A 27213-nucleotide genomic window follows, 5' to 3' on the forward strand; every position below is an offset into this window, starting at 1 on the left:
ACACAAAAATTCCTTTGTGAAAGGTCACATAATTTTGTTTGGACAAGTTTTATCCATTAAATGGACGTCCTTGTGTGATATGTTTGAGTTATCTCTCTTACACTTTTGAAAAACCCGCCGGCCGGAACTCGTGTGTTTTTTACTCGTAACTCCTCGGAAATTTACGTGGTCCGCAATGCTTTATCTGACGCATGCGCAGGGAAAATAGCGCGAAAACAGTTACCGTCTGCAGAGCATTCCAGAGCACCGTTTCTGATGCATTTCATCACCAGTCCTTGATGAAACACTTAACAGTGGAATATAGATTTCTTGAATAGGTAAGTATTTCATTATTTTATCGTTATGTGACACTTCCTTCCTTAGGTCATGTGACAAAAGGCAGGAAATTAATATCCCAACATTTCCAATGCCGTCCGAAGAAATTCCACGTGGTTTTTTATTGTTTGAAGAGAACGACGAATTTGTATCCGCTCTCCAATACTGTGCAGATTTCGATTTTGACGTCTTGGACGTACAGATCAACGGATTTAACATTATAATTTTTTTTGAAATTGAAGAGTTTAATGCATGTATTTTTTTGTGTGTACTGTGTGACTTTACCATCAAGCAGTTCAAATAACATGTACACGTAGGTATAATTTCCTTTGTGGTACCCTGATCCTTTAAATAGAACTTATTATTAACGCAAACAATTTTCCGCGTTTTTTCACCCTCAACACAGGCGTTAGGGAGCAACCATTTAACTTCAAAAAGGGGGGGGGGGGTTGACTCAAAATCACATAACATTTACCCACAGATTGAAGAAAGATTAGTCCAATGACTATTTGTTCCAAAATCGAAGTCTATTTTGTTAATTTTCCAGCAATAAAACGAGTTCAAGGCATAATCGTCTAATATGTTTCGCCTAAAATGGCTTTGAAACTTTTTAAATGTTCGCCCCACTTCATAATGCCACAAAACCAACTATATATTTGTTCGTCCAGTTTTCAACCAATCTTAAAATAAAGGCCGCCATTTACACAGCACAGGCATTTGTTTCGTAAAAAAAAATTTAGATACACTCCCTTCCAATTACAAATGTGTAACATGAGGGCATTACTGGTCAGAGAGCTAGAGAAATGGAAGTGACGAGAGGAAAAGCCACATCTTCGCTCTAGTCGCCCTGTAGCGTGAGCCCTGGTTTAGACCATTACATTTATTATTTCTGATCCGTGTTTTCCCTAGAAAATTTTTGATGTCTGGTGGGGTCCATGGTGAATTTGAAGCGTGTCGTGAAAACTATTGCACTAAAATTTTTTCACCTATTTCTGATTAAATTTTTTCAGAAGATAATTTTCGCGTCTTTTTTTTTTATGATTAACTTAAATCTCAATGTCAAACCTCCGGTGTCCAGGAGAAGGTTGTTGATGTGGAAAGATATGTGGGACCTGACCTATTTAATTCAGAGTTCGCGAAAATCGTCCGTCCTGACCGCCAAAATGAGGCTGGGACCAGTATGTTGTCCACTTGCGACGGTCTCGATGATCGATGCAAAAACGGCCGTTGCAGTGCCTATGTCGGCACGTTTTTACATCGGTTATCAGATGGACCGTTTTTTCATTGGTCATCAGATGTACCTGTCGGTAATTTCCGTAACAGGTTTCCGATTTTTATTATAAACAAACTACTGACCAAGGCGGCAAGTCACATGTGGCCTATCAAATTTGTTCAAGCGGCTTGATTCAAGGAGTTGTTCCTGGCAAACGATCGGCGTTGGAACCTTATATAATAAATAAAGTTAATTTCCGTTGAAATAAGTTACTGATTTTATTTCAGGATAAAACTGACAGATTTTGTAGGACCGGTATATAATCTTGCTTTGTCAGTCCTAAGACTGACGGATCAAAAAAAGTTTTCGCGAACTCTGTTAATTTATCATTTAAACTGAAACACCAGACTATAAACGAGGTTGTAAATGTCCAGCACACAATGTCTTGCCAATTATCAGTTGGTTGAGATTCAGAACATGTGTGATTACCTGTTGTGTTTTGTCACTTCTCGTTTACAATTTATACCAATAATAAATTTACACAGCGGATAGTTTTTCACTGAGCGGGAAGCCTAGTGGCTCTGATCAAAGCATGGCAGCCGAAATTTATGCGTAGCAGGACCACTATTCTAAAATAGCCTAGGGCAAACACTGCTGATGCAAAACATTACATTATTTTCATAGGATGGCCCATAAATTATGGACATAAAACAGGAAGTTACTGACCATGTGACTTGTCACATTTTTTTCTGAAGCATGGCCATGGCTTCTATTTTGAATGATGTACCAGCTGGTTTTCTGTTATTAATCTTTGATTCGGATTATTACAGACTTTATTCATACAGTTTGGAACATGGATATTCCTTTGATTACACCAATTTTAACAATAACCACATTCTTCTGTTTCACTCTTACCATCAACTGCATGATTCAGCAATGTTTTGTATTTATCATTCAATTCTGATGTTCTCGTATGAATTACAAATTCACTATAGGCATTAGATTACGGTAAGAATGTGTTAAGTTGTCTATCAAATATCACAAGACAGAAATTTTGTCATTTCCAGTTGTCTAACATGGGTCTTGACATAATTTACATTTCCTCATGTTTAATATTCCAGTGTGTACCGATAAAAATGTGTGACATAATATAAAGATAATCTGCATATACATGTACGTACGAAGCAAATCAACGAAAAATAGTGTATTGTGACACTCCTAGTGTTGTGTATTTCAGCTAATTTTGGAACTTTCATGCTAAATTAATTTTGCTGCTATTCTCACAAGTGTCACATAGTTACAGGACAATAGTCACATTATTGTGGACACTTTATAATAAGTGACATAGTTAGATGCATCATCAAAAGTCACATTTTGATCAATACATGCTCATTTTTGTACAAATAGCTGCTGTATTTTAATGTACATAGGAAAATATTTGACACCCAACAGATATACATGTACATGTAATTTAGTTGCCATTTGTTGGTGGACAAAAGTCACATTAATTTGACAGGAAGCTGTAGTGGAACAGACATTTTGTTCTTTTGAATTTTGGTGGATAGCTGTCTTATTGAATCATACATGTACCACATTTCCTATTTTTACATAAGAAGATATTTGACGGGTAACAATAAATATTGTCAAAAGTCCCATTATTTTAAGGACACCTACCTGAAATATATGACAAATATTGCTGTAGTAAACAGACTTCCCTCAATGTAAAAGTCCAAGTCATTCCCAAGCCCAAGGTGTACATGTATATGCAGAGGTGATTACTTGTACGATTTGTCCATATTTTTCACGGAATTTTATGTCAAAATACGCTTTACAGATTGTATTAAACAATCTACGGAGATGGGCGAATCTGGAAAAAAATCTGATTTTGATCCTGAATTAGTGTGCCATCGTTTCAATGATCGGGCTTCTGACATTGAATATTAAAATCAGCATGGCCGATGGGGTTGATGAAAATTATAACATTATAAAAAAAGTCAAATATTCTCAAAAATGTAATAGGTGATAGGATTAGGTGAAGGAATCCTTTTAAAATTTGTACCAAGAAGGTTGTTTTCCATCTTTAAAATATGACCCAAATTGCTGTCAGAATGCAGGAAATGGCATCTAATTTTTCAAAATTTTCCCAGGGGGGGGGGGGGGGGGGCATATGCGCCCAGACCTCCTTGCATATTTGTGACACTCACCGGTGTTTGTACTGACAGAATTCTTAAAATACTGATGATAATAATTGAAAATACTGATAAACCACATTATGGGTAGACAGGACTGTATATGTGACTGGACCAGACATTCAGTTAAGTAAAGGTGAAGGTTTTACTGTTGGTTATTTGACACATTTTTGTCTCGCCTTGACGGAGTCAAAAAGCGAGACATAGGTATGCCGTTTCTGGCGTTGGCAACAGTGTCAACAATGTATTAGTTTGTGATTAGCTCAGTTTTATGGGGAACCACTAGTGGTATGTCCATGATAATTGGTATGCAGATGTATTACCATTGCCACATCTCATTGCCATGGAGATTATTTGGCTCCGCCCCCTCAGTCATGGTCTATTGACTTTGAATGGTTTGCTTACTTTACATGTATTAGTTTGTGATTAGATCAGTTTATGGGGAACCACTAGTGGTAGGTCAATGATATTTAGTATGCAGGTGTATAAGCATTGGCATATCTCATTTCCATGGAGAATATTTGGCCCTGCCCCCTCAGTCAGGGTTTATTGACTTGGAAATGTTTGCTTAGTTTACATGTATTAGTTCGTGGTTAGGTCAGTTCAAGATGAACAGCTAATGTTAAGTCAATGATATTTGGTATGCAAATTTATTGACATTTGCAAATCACGTTTCCATGGAGATTATATAGCCCCACCCCCTCATCATGATTCATTGACTTTGACACTTTTACATAGTTTACAAGTTAATGTTTGTGTTTAGGTTTGTTTAAAAGGAACGACTTATGATAAGTCAATGCATTATGGTATTTGGTATGCAGTTGTATTAGAATTGGCACATCTCATTTCCATGGAGATTGTTTAGCCATGTACCTTCAGTCATGGTTCATTGACTTTGAATACTTGCATAACTTACATGTTAAAGTATTACTATTTTAATTTCAAAATTTGCATTAATTATTAAAATTACAAAAAGGCAAGACATATCTCTGTGTTAACAGTTTATTATGAATGTATGTATGTACTATTTATTGGCTCAGTTTTTGTTATGCATTACCAAAAAAACTTGGCTATAATTGGTCCTGGCCCAGTAATGATTTTTTTGTCGAGCCTGCAACTTTTGTTGCAGAAAGCTCGACATAGGGATAGTGATCCGGCGGCGGCGGCTACGGCGGCTACGGCGGCGGCGTTAGCTAACTTCTTAAAAGCTTTATATTTTAGAAGGTGGAAGACCTGGATGCTTCATACTTTGTATATAGATGCCTCATGTTACGAAGTTTCCGTCAGTCACATGTCCAATGTCCTTGACCTCATTTTCATGGTTCAGTGACCACTTGAAAAAAAAGTTCAAATTTTTTGTAATGTTGAATTCTCTCTTATTATAAGTAATAGGATAACTATATTTGATATGTGCGTACCTTGCAAGGTTCACATGTCTGTCAGACAGTTTTCACTTGACCTCGACCTCATTTCATGGATCAGTGAACAAGGTTAAGTTTTGGTGGTCAAGTCCCTATCTCAGATACTATAAGCAATAGGGCTAGTATATTCAGTGTATGGAAGGACTGTAAGGTGTACATGTCCAACTGGCAGGTGTCATCTGACCTTGACCTAATTTTCATGGTTCAGTGGTTATAGTTAAATTTTTGTGTTTTGGTCTGTTTTTCTCATACTATATGCAATAGGTCTACTATATTTGTTGTATGGAACGATTGTAAGGTGTACATGTCTAGCGGGCAGATGTCATGTGACCTTGACCTCATTTTCGTGGTTCAGTGGTCAAAGTTAAATTTTTGTGTTTTGGTCTGTTTTTCTCATACTGTATGCAATAGGTCTACTATATTTGTTGTATGGAACGATTGTAAGGTGTACATGTCTAGCGGGCAGATGTCATGTGACCTTGACCTCATTTTCATGGTTCAGTGGTCAAAGTTAAATTTTTGTGTTTTGGTCTGTTTTTCTCATACTATATGCAATAGGTCTACTATATTTGTTGTATGGAACTATTGTAAGGTGTACATGTCTAGTGGGCAGATGTCATGTGACCTTGACCTCATTTTCATGGTTCAGTGGTCAAAGTTAAGTTTTTGAGTTTTGGTCTTTTTATCTAATACTATATGCCATAGGTCAACTATATTTGGTGTATGGAAATATTTTATGATCTTTATGTCAGTCGCACAGGTTTTATTTGATCGTGACCTCATTTTCACGGTTCATTGCACAGTGTTAAGTTTTTGTGTTTTGGTCTATTTTTCTTAAACTATAAGTAATAAGTCAACTATATATGTTGTATAGAAGCATTGTTAGCTGTACATGTCTGCCTGGCATGGTTCATCTGACCTTGACCTCATTTTCAAGGTTCATTGGTCTATGTTTAGTTATCTTGGTTAATGTTAAGTTTATGTGACAGTTGTTATAAAGCTTAGCTTTATACTAAGGACTATCAACATAATATCAATGATTAGTATAGAAGGCGAGACATTTCAGCGTGTGCACTCTTGTTTTTATTTGTTAAAAGAAATGATGGTCTGTCAGTTGACCTGGTGGTTTTGGGGTAAACCATTTTTTTTTCCTTTGATGAACTACAAATCAGCCTATGACATGGTCCAAGTTTTTATGTGATGGCTAACTTTTTCAAAGATCTGCATAAACACAAAAATATACCATAAGCTATGTGACATGCATTGACTTCTAGTTCAAGATGGAGGATAACATGGATATGACTGTTCTTGTTCTGCTTATGCTGATTACAGGAATTGCTGTTCTTTTCACTATTGAGATGTACACTGTATTTCATACGTTGGAATAGACTGAAGGACTTTAATGAATCCTTGTTCATAGGAATAAACTGTCTGTTTTTTTTTGTTTTTTTTTTATTTTCTTATTTATTCATCATCCTTCTGTCTTTTCATTTTGCGTTTATCTTTTCTTTTTTTATAGGCTACCAAGGAGACTAAAGACGTTGATGGCATCTTTATTTTTGAATCATTTTCCTTGTTCTTTCATAGCTTTTTATTCTGATTTTGAGTTTAGCCAAGCGGCAGCATTTTGTACAGACTTGCGTTTTGATATATTAGAATTTTCAGTTAATGGTTTTCCTTACATTGCATTTTTTTCTTTTCATCAGTTAAGAGTTTTTTTGATTTTATGCCAGATGAATAATTTCGAAATTTACAGGTTTATGTTGAGAGCTTAAGTAGTTATCTTTTTTTGATTATTTGAATTATTTGTAATGGAAAAACACATTTTTTTGACAGTTTTTTTTCATTTTCTTGCACAACTATTGCTTAAAGCTTTTATATATTTTTTCCCTGCTCATCTTTTTCTGTTTTTAGTTTGTTCTTTCTTTTTCAATGTTTTGTTATTTATTTTATTTTTGATCTATGTTGGTTGTGATTTCAGTCGTGAATAAAGGGTAAGTTAACAATCATTTAGCATTTCAGTTCAATATTCTTATCTACATTTGTACATTGTTTCTGCCATCACTATAAAATGTATTGGTTATACACAGAGTAAGGGTTTGGTTAGCGTTAAGGTTAGAGCTATGACCATAAGTCCAGCTATAGTTTGATTATATTAATTGTTGGACATGAATGAACATTCATATTTCCGATAATTTCACTTGTAGATAAGTTATGTCACTCCTGAGAGGGCAATTTTATCGTGATCTCTGTCAGTCTGATAATTATATACGTTAACATCAGACTAGACTCAACAATGGAAATTACACTCTTTCGATTGAGATGTTTTACCAATGTCTAAATTGTTTTATTTGATTTCTAAAGAGATGATACTTTTGACGCCTGCTGCTTAAGCAGGGCTACATAATGGGTTCACTTGCGTCGTCATCACACTTCTCTTATCTGCTCGTCCTCCTTAATGCCTTGACAAAATTTAACAAACTTGCACAGATTGTTCTGCAGGGAATGAAGTTGTGCACTTTCTATTTTTTTTTTTGATCAGGTTGATTTCTGGGGTTTGTAAAGCTGTTTAGTCCTGAGGCCCCAAAAAATGTGTTTACGGTTACCAGACTGACCCTACCTTGTGTTATCACCCAAATTTCATCAAACATTCAATGTTGTCTTTTACTATAAGGACTAACCAAGTTTTATGCTATAAAAAATTCTGATCGTGGTAAAATGAAGGTGGAAAAACCTTTTTCAAGCCAAAAACAACAAAATTTGAAAAAAAGGGAAAAAATTCAGGATTTCGGCAAGCAAAAAAAATTGACATACCGACCATCCCAGGGTTTGACACTAACATTAGAGGTAATGTAGTCCACAGGACTACCAAGGAAAAATTTTGGGTAGTCCTGGTAGTCCACCTCTATCACCAGTGAGGGCCGCAACACGGCCCGAACTAGCTAGGGGGGTTTGGGGGCATGCCCCCCCAAGAATTTTTTTCGAAATAAGATGCAATTTCCTGTCATCTGAGCACCTCAAAAGCACACAAATGTTCATTTGAGTTTTGAAAATATTTTGTTTTTTTTTCAGATAGATTAAATAAAATTGAGAATGGAAATGGGGAATGTGTCAAAGAGACAACAACCCGCCCAAATAAAAAACAACAGCAGAGGGTCACCAACAGGTCTTCAATGTAGCGAGAAATTCCCGCACCCGGAGGCGTCCTTCAGCTGGCCCCTAAACAAATATATACTAGTCCAGTGATAATGAACGCCATACTAATTTCCAAAGTTGACATTCAGTGAATAAATTTTATTACTCCTGAACTTTTACCATCAGAAAATTTTGAAAAATGAAATGCAAAATCTGCAATCTGAGACAGTTTCTAAGGCCTTGTTAGGTGGAGTTATTTGACCTTTTATTCCAGTTTCTTCACATTTTGGTTATCAGACATTTTCATTTTACATTGAAAATCCCTAGCCTGGGATCCGGCCCAATCTAGCTGCGCGTCGTATACTGACAAGATTAGCCAGGACCCCAGGCTATGAAAATCCCATGTGTTACAAACACTGTGAAGATTCTGATCAGAAATCTGGATCTCAAGAGTGCTTTCATAATAACAGACTCTGCCCGGTGTCCTAACACTCCCTGGTGTTGGGTGGGGATTGTCCTTGTAAATATTGAACATTGTAAATACGTTAGTGACACATCTCCATTAATCCCGATAGGGAGTGTACACGGATTCCACTGTACCCTCGCAGCTCTCGAGGGGTGCTCCGTAAACGGAGGGATCTACGTACATACATACATACATACAATAACAATATAAAATTTACGTTCTTCCAAATGCCATCACTGTCTTTGAATAATGTAAACATAATTGGGAGGACTTTTATGCCAATTTTTAGCATTGAAATAGCCAGACCATATACAAATTTCCAGGTGGTCCACAGGACTACTGATTAACCATGTTTTAGTAGTCCTCCTAGATTTTAGGGGGGCACCGGACTACCGGACTACCGTTAGTGTCGAACCCTGCCATCCTCTATGTTACTCTGTAATTGGAAACACAAAAAAGGCCTAGGAGTTTCGCCATGAATTCAAATTACCTTACAGCTTTTACATTAATGCTAGCAAGACAAATTTTTGTTTGGCTCTTTTTTTTTTTTTTTTTTTTTTTTTTGTATCAATGTTTGCTCATGCTCATGCATGGCAATTAAGATAGGCGGGGCTTCTATTTTTCTTTCATTGACGAAATATTAAGGCGAAAACCCGGTTGAAATAGAATAAAAAAGAATCGAAGCTCATTAAAAAGTTAATAGAAACTTAAAATAAGTTTTCTTCTCAAATACAAAGTGTTTTATTTAAAAAAAAAACCAAAAAACATTTGCATAAGTTTTTAATTTATCTATTACATAGTTAAGCAGAACAATTAGATATTAAGTCGACGACATGGGTATCTATCAAGTTGGATAAAGAAAATGCATAACCTCCCGTTTTTAAAAATTACCACGGATGTAGAACATATCATTCTATAAGTTCAGTTATATCCGTGTCTACCCTTCCATTATGTGACTAAAGAAAATATTTTAAAAAATGGGTATCGAAAGAGAAAATTGAGTGCACCTTTTTATGTTTGGATGTGTTTGAGATGAATATTTTGTCTTCAAAACGTACAAAGCAAGAGTATTTGATACATCATATCGCTTCATATTCTATCATTTTTATATAGCAAAGCTACGGGGTTTACTTTATAACATAAAAAAATCACAGTACTAAATGATGAAGTATATGGGTCAAATAAAATACCTATCTAATGAATCACAAAATCAGAGTAGGTGTGTTCAAATAGCTATTTTTCCGACGTAGTCGGTATAGTTTCAGTTTGTGCCCTTTGAACTTAAGGACGCTTAACTATGGCAACAGAATACGCATGCTCGAAAATCCTTTCTGTGATTGGACTAAATGCTGTCATGGTGAGTGATTTGGTTGTGTTTGAAAAAACGTCTCGAAAATTATATCGTGATGGAAAGCAAGTTAAAAACTATAAATATTTGAACTAGATCTTACAAAGATTTATATTTTTATTAAAATATTTTTTTCTCCAATAGCTCTTTGCATCCATGACAGCTGTTTATTCAGGACAATTATATAATTTTTAATGTAAACTTTGTTGTACGAACGTACAGTGAAACCTGTCTAAACCGAACCTCTTCGGGACTTCAGATTTTGTTCGGTTTTGGCAGGTATTCGGTTTAATCAGGTTCACAATGCATAAAATGTGATATGATTGGTCTTCAGAACAAGTTTGGTTTAGACAGGTGTCCGGTTTATTCAGGGTTCACTGTACATGACTTTTAGAACGCACCTACGCATGGGAGATTTCCGAGGGGTTTTGGTGAATGTAAACAGAAAGATACTACTTATACTACCAAAAGTTTCTAGCTTTGTTAAACATGAATTAAGTTTAATGTAAACAGTAGTAAATGTATATTTGTTTCTTGTTATTTGCACTGGATTTTTGACAAATTTTTTAGGTGTCATCACAATATTCTTATATATTATTGTCTTAATATAACCAGACTTGGTAAAGAATTTCTTGTAGTTACATTCAGATGGAGATTTTATTAAAGAGGTCCTGCATCATTAAGTCATTGTGCTTCTGAAGGTTATCGAAATGATAGTTTTAAACATATACCGGTACTCAAATTTAAATATGTCAGATATCTTTTTTAAAGATAGTTCTTGTTTTTACTAACAGTACTTGACAACAGTCTTTTAAGTTGGATGATGAAAATGCATATTTAAGAGAAAAAAAATATTTTTGGCTTCCATTTCTACAATTGTGAAAATGAACTGGGGAGATGATTTTGACAAAATAGAATCCTGCCTGTATTGTATATTTACAGGTAAGGAAACATGTGAGAATATTTCTCATGTGATGTTTTAAAATTTAGTGTCCTTAACCTCAAACGTAACGTCAAATAAAATTGAAGTATGGTGTATAAAAGCTGAAGCCCCGCCTATCTTATTTGCAATGCTTGAGCAAACATTGATACAAACAGATTTGTCATGCTAGCATTAATGTAAAAGCTGTAAGATTGTTGGGAATATTTATATTTCAAGAAAATATCGAGGATATCATATGAGTCACTTAAATCTTGTGGTCACCTAGTAAAAGGATATTGTTACAGATAAATTTAACCAGTGAAGAGAATTTCAATTTTGGATTCATACAGATCTGGTGGTCACATTCATTTTAAAAAATGGAATCATGTCACTTAAATTTTACTGTTGGGCCACTTAAATTTTGGATTCATACAAGTCTGGTGGTCATACAATAAATAGATACTGTGTCCCAAATTTTTTTCCCACTAAACTGCTGCATCACTTAAATAGTCTGGTGGTCACACAATAAATGGTTATTGTGTCACTTAAAATTTGGATTCATAAAAGTCTGGTGGTCACATAAAAAATGGATATTTTGTGTCACATAAATTTTACCAGTAAACTGCTGGGTCACTTAAATTTTGGATTCATACAAGTTTGGTGGTCACACAAAAAAAATGGATATTGTGTCACATAAATTTTTCCAGTAAACTGCTGGGTCACTTAAATTTTGGATTCATACAAGTCTGGTATGAACATCATAAAGGATATTGTGTCATAAATTTCACCACTAAACTCCTTTGTCACTCAAATTTTGGATTCATTCAATTCTGGCTGTCACACAATAAGGCCACTGTTTTATATGACTGCAAAAAATTGCGGTCATATTATGCCGGGGTCGAATTTAAGCTTTTTTGTGTACTGGCCAGCCGGACCAGTGCACTGAAAATTCTACTGGTCCTGCAAAAATGACATAAATTTGACAAACTCCAAAATAAATTACAGATGCTTACTTTTATTTGCATACTGCTGGTCTAGTTACATAACATTATACATTTATCAAAGAAATTTTGATCCTGATTCTGATCAAGTTAATGATATTCTTTATAAAGATTAGGATCAATAACTGTAAAAATGTTAATAGTGTCTTCAACATCATCACTAACTTCACGACGACCATAGGGTACCAAGCTCGGTTGTCTGGAGCTCTGTCCAGAAATGTTCCAGCTGGCAGTGTATCAAATGATCCTATATCTTCAGTGTCAAACATAATCAATAATAAATCCGAAAAAAAAACTTGAACACAATTTTGATCTTGAAAAGTCCCTTAAGGTTCTGCATTAGCAGAATGTGCTGGAAATGTAACTAAAGAATAACTCAATATCACAAAGTCAGTGGCACCAGCTTTTCTGATTTTTTTTTATTCAAAGTTTAAATGATTTTCCCTGCCTTTCCTCTCCTTTATTCTTGTAGCTTTTTTTTTATGTTGCTCAGAATTTGCATGAGCAAGTACTAGTACAGAATCTAATTTAAAACTTAAGATCAAGTTACAAAAATACTTTTTTTATCCAGGTTTGTCACTGCAGATTTTGCACATGTTGTACTATTCATAACATTGCGATCGACGATATTATTGAGGCATTGACGATCTTTCCCAGGACTTTTGATATTTTTATTTTCTTTTGTCAAATGTCATATTATACTTTATTTCTATCCTCCTTTTCTTTTTCATTATATTTTAATTTTTTTTTTCGGCGGTTTAACCGCTTCCAATAATTTTCACATTTTTTTGTTGTTATGAGGACGCTCACTCGAGATATTGATGAATTTGATCAATTGTAATACCCCCAGTACCAATACCGCGTAATTGATTTCTCAGGTAATTTGTTTTGTAAACAAACTGACATTGCGATGCAATCAGAGATTTTTATCGACAAAGGAGTATGTTCAATAAGGCCCTAAAATGGCCCACTTTTTTAGCGTAAATTTCGAATTCGGATTTATTGACCAATATCACGATAAATTATAGCTAATACATTGACAAGATAGGATATAAGCCATTTTGTTTAAAATTTTACGTTTCTGCGTTTCATTATGACGTCACAAGTTGTAATCATATTGATTTTTCACGAAAAAATCAATGAAAATGGGTAAATTTCCAAAGATTATTTGACAGGAAACATAGAGCGCATACTTCGACAACAAAGATCTTTTAAAATAATGTTTGTGAAGACATTTAACATGTCTTATTTGAATATTAAGCTTGTCGACACCTGCGCTCTATGTTTCCTGGTCCTTTATTTGGTTGAAATCCCGCTGATTTTGTCAAATTTCACCAAAATCCCTTATCTTGACCGTTTTGGAATGTAAAAATTGTTGTGTTAGAATTAAACTTTGACAAAAACAGCTCTGTTTAACTTTTTCACATGTCTTTAAGGCAACTTAAAACAATTATTGTCTTGTAACCATGAACTTTATAATTGGGGCCAAATATGGCACTTACCGAACTTACTCCTTTCAACTGGTCCGCCGGACCACCAGCTGACAAAATCTACTGGTCCCGGACCAGCGCTAATTTCGGCCCCTGTTATGGTATGATGCTGTCGTCGGCATTGTAGTTGTTGAGCGCTCACAAACATGCACCCCCACCACACACTTTATGTGCCTGTCCCAAGTCAGGAGCCTGAAGTCCAATAGTTTTTGTTGTCTTTTTGTTTTAATTGTTATTTGTTTTGCGTTTTTATTAAAAATGGCTGTTTATCGTCTCTTATGAATAGTTTCACAATTTATTTTATTTTGGGGCCTTTTACAAAGCTTGGATTACGGTATGGGGGTTTCCCATTGTAGATGATAAATCAATTGTAATTTTGACTTCGGTGGATGACTGTCTAATTGACAATCATACCACATCCTTTATCTTTATATGTACATAAGGTAATTATGTAATACTCAGAACATGTACTTACAATGATGCAAAATAAACATACACCGATACATATATATGTATTTACAAATTCTGTGTTGTAGACCATCATGGGAGATTTTGCAAAGGAACAGGAGAAGTTTGCTACAGAGAAGAAGGAACAAGGCAAGAGATCCAAAACAGCTGTACCACCCTGGGTTGGTTATAATGAAGAGGAGACTATGAAAAAACAAATCCTTGCATTGTCTACAGTATGTGTTACTTCTTATCTTTAATTGGACCAAGAAAAAAATACCTCTGTTTCCTCTAACATGCTCTAAAAAACTAGGGTTGCAAGGTACATGTAGGCAAACTTTTTTATTTTTTCAAAAGTTTTTGACTGGTTTGTGTTGAAGACATATACAGACTTAAATAGTACTTGTAAAAAAATTGGCAAAAAAACTTTAAGGCAGGCACAAAAATTAAGGTCCGTAGGGTAGGCGGAAACAGGTAAAAAAAATTTAGGCCTTGTCATTAGTTTAGGCTTTTTTCTTCGATGTTAAAGTCATGATTATTTCAGTATGCTGATATGAAAAATCATTGTTGTTTGACATCATAAGTTGGATACATGTAAATGCCATCATCACTGATGTTGCATTGCAAAAATACAAACCAGGTATAAACAGATTATCAGCGGTCAACTCTATATATCTAATTTCAATCTTAACGCAAGCATATCAATGTATGGTTATAAAGATCTCCAATGATAATCTATACTTTTCCTAATATAAATATTAAAAGGATGCATGTGATATGATTAGATAGATTTTAAATAATCAGATAGATATTCACAGAAGTTCATTAAACATTGTTATTGCTTGTGTGTGTGTTTCTCTATGATCTTATTCTTTTACTGCCATAATAATTCCAGTGTCAAAAAGTTGTGCTGGTATAAGCAATATTATTGATCTAATTACCTTAAATTCAGAAATTGCAAAAAAATGTTATGTCGCCACAGACGAAAGTCTTTTTTTCATCGTGCTTGAAGATATTGATTTGATATTTCCTATATAGTTTTATCATGACCAGTTACAGATCAAGTTCAAATTTTGTTCAGGTCGGATGATTTATTGGCAGAGTTATGGTCCTTGGACCTTAAAAATTCACGCAAATAATCGGTTTTCTGCACTTTTTTTTCGTGATGCTTGAAGACATTGATTTGATATTCAGTATATAATTTCATCATGACCAGTTACCTATCAAGTTCCATTTTGGTTCTGGTCTGATATTTTGCAGAGTTATGGGTCCTTGGACTTGGAATATTCACGCACATAATCAGTTTTAAGAACTTTTTTTCATGTTGCTTATAGATATTGATTTGATTACAGATTTTTGATGATTCATGTGTTGTTTTTAAATATTAGTCTGACAAAGAGTCCATACTTGCCCCAACTGTTTAGGATTCGACCTTTGCCGTCATATCAAGCTGCGCCCCAGCTTGTAGGGGACTATGTATTGTTTTTTATACGCTCAGAATGCTTGTTTAAATTAAATAGATAATGACTCTCATTTACAATATATCCACAATACATGCTGCACATAGTTTTTTGGAATTTCTTTAGCTGAAACATGCTATTTTTATAGAAGTAAAGATTACGAGTCAATGCATGTCTGCATGTTCATTTTGTACATGTATGGTGTCTTCAACTGTCTTGACAGTTTTTCAAAGAAATATTTTTAATTATCTTTCTTAACAAGTATTGATGTGTTGATTTGTTTGTCTCCGATGTTTTTAAACCTAAATCTGATTAAAATTCATAAAAAAAAATTGCAGGTATGGTGTAGTAGAACTCGTGTACAGGTTATTGTTTGGCCCTCAACAATGATTTATAATAAATGTAAATGTACAAGGAGGCTCAACATAAACTTTTGATATTTCTTTTTCATATCAGTCTGTTTTTCTAATTTTTATTACGATTCTATTGAAGTTGTGGATTGTTGTCTTTTAGAATATTTTCCATGTATTCTTAAAAAGCTAGCTGAACATTTTTTTTGATGAATCAGTCTTCTGTTCTTGTTTTATTGTAGGACAAAAGAAACTTTGTGAGAAATCCCCCTGCTGGTGTCCAGTTTCAGTTTGACTTTGATGCTTCCTTTCCAGTTGCTATGGCAACATCACAGGAAGATCCTAATTTACGGAAAATGAGATTTGAACTTGTTCCCAAACAGTAAGTTTATTTCATCGTACAATTTAAATGTTTATCCACATACAGTACGGGTAGGGACTTATTTTTATGGATGCCTTAATCCGTCTAGTTGGATATGAATAATCGGACATTTTTATGGTAGGTAGTATGGTCATTAATCAACAGATCCAGGTGTGAATGGTAATACATTTGTCCTTTCATCTTAATCCGTGCTGCTAGAATTACGGTTTACTGATTTCAGAAACAGGTTACCTGTAATTTTAATCTTAGTCACTTTATTGATTATATTAGTTCTACATCGTATTTGACATAAAATATTTTTACAGGTGAATTACTGGAGAGAACTTTGTTTTAATAAAAATAGCCTATTTTTTTTTAATTATATTTTTTTATATTTCAACTGCTATTTATTTTCTTTGTTCCTCAAAATTATTTTTTATTTTATGTTCCTTTTCGTAGTTTTTTTGTGTATCTTTTTCTTATTTGTTTGCATAAAATTTTAAACATATTTTATTTTTACATGTATTCCTATTTCTTGAAGCTGAAGGTTATTTTTGTTTTACTGATTTATTTTCCACGTAAATCCATTGTTTAGCAGAATGCTGTCTCAAGTGATGCTGCATACGTTTTAGTTTGACGCGGTCACATGCAAAATATTTCTATAATTTGTATTTAATATTCAGTCTGCGTTGGGTCAGTTATGAGATAAAAATAATTACAGTGAGCAATACTTAATTGTATATTAGGGAGCTACCATTTGATTTTTATGGGGGGGGGGGGGCTAGGATGAAATTTGAAAAAAATAGGCAGGACAGGAGTTTTGAGTAAAAAAAAAAAAGGCAGGATGAGACACTTGCAAAAAAAAAAGTCAGGATGACAATTTAGGTAAAAAAAAGGCAGGACCGAACAGAGTGAAAAATAAAAAGGCAGGACAGAGATTACAGCTAAAAAAAAATGCAGGACAAAATTTTTCATCCTAGCCCCCCATAAAAATCAAATAGTAGCTCCCTTATTAGTAGCTTGATAATTCTTCGTAGTTTTTACTTTTTACTGCAAACAAATATTGTCCGAAAGTTGGAGATGTATAACTAAAATACGGAACGCAAATAATAAAACTAGAAGAAGATATTGATTCTTCCCGGGCATATACAGTTTATTTTAATATTTCCGTGTTTGTTCATTATGCTAAATCAATATAATGGAGCTGCATTTGGTGGGGGTAGGAGGGGTCCAGTTCTCGAAATCCCGGCTTTAAAAACACGAAGTCTGAAGGTCCCGAATTTAAATAAATTAAAATCCTAATTTCCCGACATCTCGAAAAAAGAATTCACAGATCCCGAAATCCTGAACTTAATTGCATAATATTCATTTACGGACAATCCATGTAAACTTGGAAACTTGTATTTTATATATTTTATTTACAGCAATCTAAAAAAATATTTGCCGTGTAAAGACAATTCCATGATACACATATTCGTGATCAACAGCGAGTGCACGTGGTTGAACTTTAATTTGACTTCACTCACAATAATATTGAATGCCAATATAAAAAGATATTAAAGATCGATTTTGTCCAATGCACAAGATTTTTATTTGGCGGGAAATATCGTATAAACAGTAAACACAGGTGACCTTTCTGACCGACCGTGGGAAAATCCATTCATGATTAAATTTGATGTGGAATGATTGAAAGTATTGTCTGTTATTTCTGATGCTCTTGATCGAAATCCATTATTTACCAGAATAGAAATTTAATCGATTTACAAACATGTATAATCAAAACAAGATTTAGTCTTTTTGATCTATTTTTTGTTTTATTTTTTATGTCGGTCATTTCCCGGATTCCAATTTAAATAATCTAGTTCGGAAACATCGATATACAAAATCTTGCGGACTGTACGAGCTTTTAGAATGACTGGAAGTAAGACGAAAAAGTAAAGACAGCTGATCATGACTGGTGTAAAACTGTACAATTCGTAAAACATATTTATGATAAAAACACCGGCTATTTTCATAAAAATTTCAGATATGAAAATAGAAAGGTAATATCTCGAGTGTCAACAAATTTAAAAAAAAAAAAATAAAAAATATGAATTGAAATATGATTACAGCGTTATCAATATTGTATTAACAGAAACCAATTGTTTCAAAGAGATTAAAGGGAAAACTGAATTTTGTCAGGAGGACCATGAATCTTGTCACCAACAAATAGAAATGAATTCACATTATTTAATTATATCTTTTTTACAGAGTTAAAGAAGATGTTTTCTGGAGAAATTACTTTTACAGAGTCTCGCTGATAAAACAACCTAACCAACTGACAACATTAGCACAAGAGGGTATATATTTTTTTGTGGTTACTTTTATAATATTAAGACATTGGTCTTCCATATACAAGTTTATAGTTAAGTCACCAAAACAAAGTTTTGCAACTTTTGTTTTTGCTTCGTTTCTTTTTATCAAGTCCCCGACCACGAAGTTGGGGGACTTATTGTTTTTGTTCGGTTTCTTATTATTAAGTGCCTGATCATGAAGTGGCCATGACTTACTGTTTTTGTTCGGTTTCTTATTCTTTTTGTTTATTAAGTCTCCCGAATGAAGTTCGTTGGGAGACTTATTATTTTTGTTTCGTTTCTCATTATTTTTTTCCTCTGTTCTTTATGCATGAACTTGTCCAATCGAGATCTACGAGTTGTGCAGGCCATTCCAGACTACACGAAATACGTCGGACAAATACGGTGAATAATGGATCTGGTAAAATTTTGTTGAATTCCGGTCCGAATGTCCGGTGTTTTTTTTCATGGATTTTTCTAACATTCTAGCAAAATTGCCAAACGATCTCAAATTCATTTTCATCTTTATTATTCATCACAGCGATGTTTATTTTGTTCAACTGCTAGCTTTATGCCGAAAATCGCCAACCAGTAATGTGTAAATCTGGGTAAAAACATATCTTACTGTCCAAAACAACAATGGCTGCTATCATTTGCACAACCGGAAAGGTAAATAAAACTGGATCAGATTCTGGGAAGGGATAAGGATAATTCCGGGTTTGGCGATTAATTACAATAAATGAATAAAAATCCAAGCAGATCACAAAATTCAGCTATGAAATATAAATGCTAGAATTGAAAACCAAAAGATATATGAAAAAATAAAAAAGAAACAGGAAATAATATTTTATACAGAAACTCTAAATTATGTTTAGTTTACAAACATTGTCAAAATCCAATAAAATGGGACATTACTCTTCACTTAAATGCATTCAAGCAATTGTGCACAACTTTCATAACAATATACCCTCTTGTTACATCATTTTGTTTTTCTGCATTTTTTGGGAGGAGTAGGACACAACAAAGTCATATGTTTGTTATTTTTTGTCGGATAATATACAATTAGATGTAAAAACAATTGGTCTGGTAAAATTTCATTCGGTCTGGTAAAGCTAGGATGCTTACCAGACAGAATGTCCTGTAAAAATAAAATTCATTCGTGTAGTCTGCATTCACTTTGAAACTTGGTAGGATGTTTGGAAAATCTAAAGTTTTAAAAAATTTCAAAATGGCCACCAAAACACGTCAAAATTTCAACATGCTCCGATTTCAATGAAATTTGGTATATGGATTTCTTACATCAGCTATTGCTCGCAATGGCAATTCTAGTTATTATTCTTCCTCTGAACATAAAAACTCGAAAATGGCTGAAGGGATTAAAATGAAACTTAATTAGTAGTTTGGACTTGCCCAGGAGGGGTGCATGTAACAAAAAAAATTGACGGAAAAGGGGGAAAGGTCAATAAATAGGACATTGCTATATCTCAGAAACTTGAAAATTAGTACACTGGTAGAGTTTAACATACTTAATAATATTATGCACAAAAAGGGGGGGAACAATACGTGGCTGGTTGCCATAGTGACTGGTTTTCCTGCCTAAATATGAAAATTTACGGATTTGAATGAAAATTGATTTGTTTGATAAACATGGCTTTCCGAATTTCATGGCAGCTTCAGATTTTGGCTGAGAGCAACCATATTGCTGGTTTTTGGTGACTTTTGTGTCTTGCTTGCAAACACAGTATTACTTGTTTTAACCTGCTGTAGCCTTCATGTTTATATGGAGTCAGGGTTCGACATTAACTTTTCTAACAACTTGCGCTTCGGGCAAGTGCCCATGAAAACTTACTTGTCCGATAGAACAAAGCACTTGTCCAAATATAACTTACTACATAAATTTTAAACAGCTATTTGTTGATATAAAATTATAAATCAGGTAAATACAAATGTATAGCAAAGGGAATTGCTGAAGTACTTTTCTCAACATGCTTAAATTTTCATAATGTTCATGATGTTAGCAAAAATGTATTGAAGACGACAATTTTAAAAAATGTTTAAAAGATTTGTTGGTAAAAAACCAACAGAATACTGTTTGTGGAACTACTACAAGTGTGTGCATGTGCACAGGTGTGACCCTCATTTTATTAAATGATGTCCTCGAATTTTCCAAAAAAAAATAAAAAAATAATTTACATGTATTTCATTATTCTACATTCAGCATGAGTATTTTAAAGTACTAATAATGAGGAAAGAACTGTTGAAACTTAATTTTACTAGAAGTTCACATATCCGTCTTTGTTCTGGGTTTACTGTCATCAGGTAAATATCCGCTCTGATGAAATATGCTCAACTAATTAATGTTCCTAAAATAGCAAGGTCTAATTCGATTGGTTCATAATCATTAATGAATGTGTCATTGAATAATCATACTCTGATTGGACAATATCTTTATAATGTTTATATTAAGTGCCAGTCTTCCTAAGAATCAGGCAGTGCTGAAAACATGACCAAAAAACCCCACCCAATTTGACATTGATTTCAGTTCATAAAATGTAGTTATGCACAAAAAAAACATTCATTTCTGTTTCCTATTCTGGTAATAGAAGATACAATTTGGTTGATATGCACTAGAAATTAATGAATAAGGGGAGATAACTCTGTAATTTGCTATCATTCTAACCAATTTTCTAACGAAGTTATTTGATATTACCAGACACACACAAACGAAAGACCAATTATTTTTACCTCAGGATGATGGTTAGCATTAAATAGCATGATTAACTCGGTGGGTTTTTTCTGATCATGTTTTGATTTTTATCTAAATTGCCTGATTCTTACAAAGACTGGCACTTAATAACAAAGGGAAAATACTAAACAATACTTTGAATTTTCGATACGGTCAAGTTGATTGATATTGCGCATTATTGATTTTAAGGAGAATTAACATTAAGACTTTATTCAGTATTTCACTGTTAATTACTTTTATTTTTCACTTGTCCATTGGACAAGTACACTTCAGCTTTTACTTGCCCATGACGACTTTTTTTTTGTCCTGGGCAATCAGGCTACCTTTAATGTCGAACCCTGGGAGTCAGAGCAACAAAATGTAATGTTAAATTATAAATATGATTTCAAATATTTATGATAAAATACCCCAGTTGGAATTTATCTATTTCCAGCAACAAACAGAAGAATAAACATAATTAAAAAATCAGAATTGTGATATCAAATATGTGAAATTGTGCATAAAAACTTTTCTTCTCATGTATATAGATTACTGCTAATTTTTAAAATTCTTTGGTACAAATATATAATGATGCTGTTATGTTAAGATCTGTAGTGACACACATGTACTAGGCTTTTAAAACTTCCAACTTCCATGATGATCAATGAAATATTTTCCCCAAGAATGCAAAAATTGTTTTTTTTTTTTTTTATTAAACTCCCAAAGTAATTTATGGAATGATTGTAGTAGTGATGTGAATGTATTTCATAGCAGTTTTTCATACAATAATAAATAACAATTTGTCAACCTCCCAAAAATTTATTTCAGGAAAAGTCTAAGTAAAATGTTGGCCTGTATTAAATTCTTTCTTTGTTATCGCAGGTTCGTCATTGGGAAGTAGATCAGATGATAATCAGGAAAAAGGTTTGTAAAGTATGGCGTCAGATAAAATGGATATTATACAATTGGCTGTAAATACTGCAAGATGATTACTGTTTTTGGTTTTGCAACATCTGCTACAAATTTACAAAAAAACATAGTATTCATAAAAAAATTAATATGGTTATGAATACTTAATCTATGGTTATGATATAAAGTTTCTGTTCAAGTTATTATAAATCTTAGGATGTGTTTTAAGGTGTAATAAAATAATCCTGTGATTCCAGTAACATGCTTGATATAAATAGTAATGTTTTTGTCGAGCCTTCGACTTTTGTCAAAAAAGCGAGACATAGGGATCCTACATTCTGTCGGCGGCAGCGTCCACAAATATTCACTCTGTGGTTAAAGTTTTTGAAATTTTATTAACTTTCTTAAACTATCCTGGATTTCTACCAAACTTGGACAGAAGCTTGTTTATGATCACAAGATAGTATCCAGAAGTAAATTTAGTAAAAAAAAAAATATTTTTTCCCGTATTTTACTTATAAATGGACTTAAGTATTTATTTCTGTTTTTCTGTTTTTTACGTATAAATGGACTCAACATTGCATTCACTATGTGCATTCACCTATCACACTGAAAATATAGACATCAAAAGTAGGCCAGACACTGGGTTCCGCGGAACCCTTACAAATTTGTATATATCTTTCAAAACCTTTTACGAGGTCATATAGGGGAATCATTGTGACCAACAGGGCCTGCTTTTATATAGTAAAAAACACAATTTTGGCACAAAAGATTAGGTTCAGTCGAACAACCCTTACCGCCAGACTGTTTTTTATTTCACGTAAGTTATGATAATAATATCAAATTTTATTAGCTGACCGTTCGGGCCAAGTGAGCTTTTCTCATCACTTGGCGTCCGGCGTCTGTCGTTAACTTTTACAAAAATCTTCTCTGAAACTACTGGGCCAAATTTAACAAAACTTGGCCACAATCATCATTGATGTATCTAGTTTAAAATTTGTGTTTTTTGACCCGGCCAACAAACCAAGATGGCCGCCATGGCTAAAAATAGAACATAGGGGTAAAATGCAGTTTTTGGCTTATAACTCAAAAACCAAAGCATTTAGAGCAAATCTGACATGGGGGCAAAATTGTTAATCAGGTCAAGATCTATCTGCCCTGAAATTTGTAGATGAATCAGACAACCCATTGTTGAGTTGCTGCCCCTAAATTGGTAATTTTAAGGAAATTTTGCTGTTTTTGGTTATTATCTTGAATATTATTATAGATGGAGATAAACTGTAAACAGCAATAATGTTCAGCAAAGTAAGATTTACAAATAAGTCAACATGACCAAAATGGTCAGTTGACCCCTTTAGGAGTTATTGCCCTTTATAGTCAATTTTTAACCATTTTTCGTAAATCTCCATGATCTTTTACAAAAATCTTCTCCTCTGAAACTACCAGGCCAAATTAATCGACTTGTCCACAATCATCATTGATGTATCTAGTTTAAAATTTGTGTTTTTTGACCCGGCCAATCAACCAAGATGGCTGCCACAGCTAAAAATAGAACATGGAGGTTAAATGCAGTTTTTGGTTATTACTCAAAAACCAAAGCATTTAGAGCAAATCTGACAAGGGGTAAAATTGTTTATCTGGTCAAGATCTATCTGCCCTGAAATTTTAAGATGAATCAGACAACCCGTTGTTGGGTTGCTGCCCCTGAATTGGTAATTTTAAGGAAATTTTGCTGTTTTTGTCGAGCCTGCAACTTTTGTTGCAGAAAGCTCGACATAGGGATAGTGATCCGGCGGCGGCGGTGTTAGCTAACTTCTTAAAAGCTTTATATTTTAGAAGGTGGAAGACCTGGATGCTTCATACTTTGTATAGAGATGCCTCATGTTACGAAGTTTCCGTCAGTCACATGTCCAATGTCCTTGACCTCATTTTCATGGTTCAGTGACCACTTGAAAAAAAAGTTCAAATTTTTTGTAATGTTGAATTCTCTCTTATTATAAGTAATAGGATAACTATATTTGATATGTGCGTACCTTGCAAGGTCCTCATGTCTGTCAGACAGTTTTCACTTGACCTCGACCTCATTTCATGGATCAGTGAACAAGGTTAAGTTTTGGTGGTCAAGTCCATATCTCAGATACTATAAGCAATAGGGCTAGTATATTCAGTGTATGGAAGGACTGTAAGGTGTACATCTCCAACTGGCAGATGTCATGTGACCTTGAACTCATTTTCATGGTTCAGTGGTCAAAGTTAAATTTTTGTGTTTTGGTCTGTTTTTTTCATACTATATGCAATAGGTCTACTATATTTGTTGTATTGAACGATTGTAAGGTGTACATGTCTAACGGGCAGATGTCATGTGACCTTGACCTCATTTTCATGGTTCAGTGGTCAAAGTTAAGTTTTTGAGTTTTGGTCTTTTTATCTAATACTATATGCCATAGGTCAACTGTATTTGGTGTATGGAAATATTTTATGATCTTTATGTTAGTCGCACAGGTTTTATTTGACCGTGACCTCATTTTCACGGTTCATTGCACAGTGTTAAGATTTTGTGTTTTGGTCTATTTTTCTTAAACTATAAGTAATCGGTCAACTATATATGTTGTATAGAAGCATTGTTAGCTGTACATGTCTGCCTGGCATGGTTCATCTGACCTTGACCTCATTTTCAAGGTTCATTGGTCTATGTTTAGTTATCTTGGTTAATGTTAAGTTTATGTGACAATTGTTATAAAGCTTAGCTTTATACTTAGGACTATCAACATAACATCAATGATTAGTATAGAAGGCGAGACATTTCAGCGTGTGCACTCTTGTTGGATATTATCTTGAATATTATTATGGATAGAGATAAACTGTAAACAGCAAAAATGTTCATCAAAGTAAGATTTACAAATAAGTCAACAGGACCAAAATGGTCAGTTGACCCCTTTAGGAGTTATTGCCCTTTTTAGTCAATTTTTATCCATTTTTCGTAAATCTTAGTTAACTAACTTTTACAAAAATCTTCTCCTCTGAAACTACCGGGGCAAATTTTACCAAACATAGCCAGAATCATTATTAGGCTATCTAGTTTAAAAATTGTGTTTTGTGACCGGGCAAACCAACCAAGATGGCCGCTACGGCTAAAAATAGAACATAGGGGTAAAATGCAGTTTTTGGCTTATAACTCAAAAACCAAAGCATTTAGAGCAAATCTGACAAGGGGTAAAATTGTTTATCTGGTCAAAATCTATCTGCCCTGAAATTTGTAGATGAATCGGACAACTGGTTGTTAGGTTGCTGCCCCTAAATTGGTAATTTTAAGGAAATTTTACTGTTTTGGGTTATTATCTTGAATATTATTATAGATAGAGATAAACTGTAAACAGCAATAATGTACAGCAATTTAAGACTCAAAAATAAGTCAAAATGGCCAAAATGGTCAATTGACCCCCTAAGAAGTTATTGTCCTTTATAATCAATTTTTAACAATTTTCAACAATTTTCATAAAATTTGTAAATTTTTACTAACATTTTCCACTGAAACCACAGGGACAAGTTCATTATAGATAATTGTGAGCAGCAAGAATGTTCAGTAAAGGAAGATGTACAAACACATCACAATCACCTAAACACAATTTTGTCATGAACTGTCTGCTTCCTTTGTTTAATTCACATATGCCAAAGTGAGTGACACAGGCTCTTTATTAGAGCCTCTAGTTATAATTACACATATTATTTTCATGAAGTTTTTTTTGTTTGATACTTATCAGTTGAAATTACATAATTCCAATATTTAGACCTTAAATTTTAAGACCAGGTTTATATATACGTGTAACCATAGGCAGAAATTCTTTGAATTATAAAACATTAAGAATATATACAATAGAAATATCAGTATGAAATTGTATCACATGAAACACCATTCTTGAATGCATGCAATATTTACATTTTATTGGAAAATCTTGACAGAGCAAACCCCTCTATTAGATATCCATTTAAAACCCAAGGTTGAGGAAGAAATTCTTAGTAGTCCGTCAGAAAATGAGTTTGTCAGCGATACATTCCAATCCAAAAGTTTGTGGGTTGGTTAGCAGGAAACAAGGGTATTATTTTTTTTGGCCTTGCTTTTGATATTAAAGAATAATAACTTTTCCATGAAGTTTTGCCTTACAAATGAATTGAGAAAACTTGCATCATAGTCGTTTGATATTGAATGTAATTTGCATTTAAACTAATACTAAATCTTTTCCAGAATTGGAGACAGATAGAACCATTATGTGGTCAAGACTACCTGGAATTCCAAGTAAAATGAAATGGCCTGTCCTTGTATACCATGATAGTTTGCACAAGAACATGATTGATGTATTTTGTAAAGCTGATGATGCAGTGTAAGCAAATAATTTTATTACAAATTATGTTAACTCGTAAGGTTTTTATATGACCCCTTAGTCAGGCAGTGGCTGCTCTCTATGTTTTGTATCTGTTACTGTTTTCAATATTAAACAGGCCGACAGTGTTCTCCCCAGGGCCTTTTGCATCATGGTAATGTGATGCTATATTTCTTGAATGTGATGCTATCTGAATTGGTTTTCTTATAGATTATGTTATGGATGTGATGCTATATTTTTTAGAAACAAGATGGTACTATATTTCAAATGTCCCTGTTTACAAGGATGCTAAATGAAATATCTGGGGAGAACACTGCCCGAAAAATGTCATATTGTGGGGCATTGCAAATTTTTATCGTTCTGATTTTGATTCGATTTTTATCATTTGATTCCTCTCAGTCTTGGGAAATTCCAGAAACCTGTATCTGACATTCGGTCAGACAAACTGACATCTTCTGTCTGACTTCTAGTTTGGATGATGCATGTTTAAGTTTGCTTCAGTCAGCATAAAGAGCAGGTATATTTTACCAAGCATATTGTACCAAATTGATCATAAACTATAGCATAATCATATATACATGTAGGTTTACAGTGAAGATGGTTAATCTTGAGCCATTCTTGAGATCTTTGAGAAGTTCTTGGGAGCAGATTGGAATGAGTATTTATGCTTTTATAACATTTTGATCAAAGTTAACTTTTAGCATGTTTTACTTGAGAGAAACAGAGGAAACAGTTGTGAATACTTCAAA

General features: G+C 33.8%; 3 protein-coding genes across 4 annotated transcripts in view; 2 read left to right on the forward strand and 1 right to left on the reverse strand.

The window, feature by feature from the left end:
• The window catches only part of LOC139518975 (transient receptor potential cation channel subfamily M member 8-like), a 110684-nt gene that overhangs the window by 32337 nt on the left and 51134 nt on the right, over positions 1–27213 (reverse strand). The window lies entirely within an intron of this gene.
• Positions 217–27148, forward strand: LOC139518598 (synapse-associated protein 1-like). The gene is made up of 8 exons (XM_071310075.1): positions 217–317; positions 14037–14183; positions 16000–16139; positions 18369–18457; positions 22059–22100; positions 26046–26150; positions 26329–26464; positions 27049–27148. The coding sequence occupies exons 2-8, from the start codon at positions 14043–14045 to the stop codon at positions 27146–27148; spliced, it is 753 nt and encodes a 250-aa protein (XP_071166176.1). The 5' UTR covers positions 217–317; positions 14037–14042.
• Positions 24222–27213, forward strand: part of LOC139518974 (uncharacterized) — a 34572-nt gene continuing 31580 nt past the window's right edge. The window contains exon 1 of the mRNA XM_071310680.1: positions 24222–26464. The gene's annotated coding sequence lies outside the window, so the exon portion shown is untranslated. The remainder of the gene's footprint in view (positions 26465–27213) is intronic.

The sequence above is a fragment of the Mytilus edulis genome, chromosome 4 (genome assembly GCF_963676685.1).
Source record: "Mytilus edulis chromosome 4, xbMytEdul2.2, whole genome shotgun sequence".
Classification (NCBI taxonomy): domain Eukaryota; kingdom Metazoa; phylum Mollusca; class Bivalvia; order Mytilida; family Mytilidae; genus Mytilus; species Mytilus edulis.

Coding starts and splice junctions, on each gene's coding strand:
- LOC139518598 (XM_071310075.1), top strand. CDS start 14,043: ATGGGAGATTTTGCAAAGGAACAGGAGAAGTTTGCTACAGAGAAGAAG. Junction 16,140..18,368: donor TTTGAACTTGTTCCCAAACA/GTAAGTTTATTT, acceptor TCTTTTTTACAG/AGTTAAAGAAGATGTTTTCT. Junction 22,101..26,045: donor AGATGATAATCAGGAAAAAG/GTTTGTAAAGTA, acceptor AAATCTTGACAG/AGCAAACCCCTCTATTAGAT.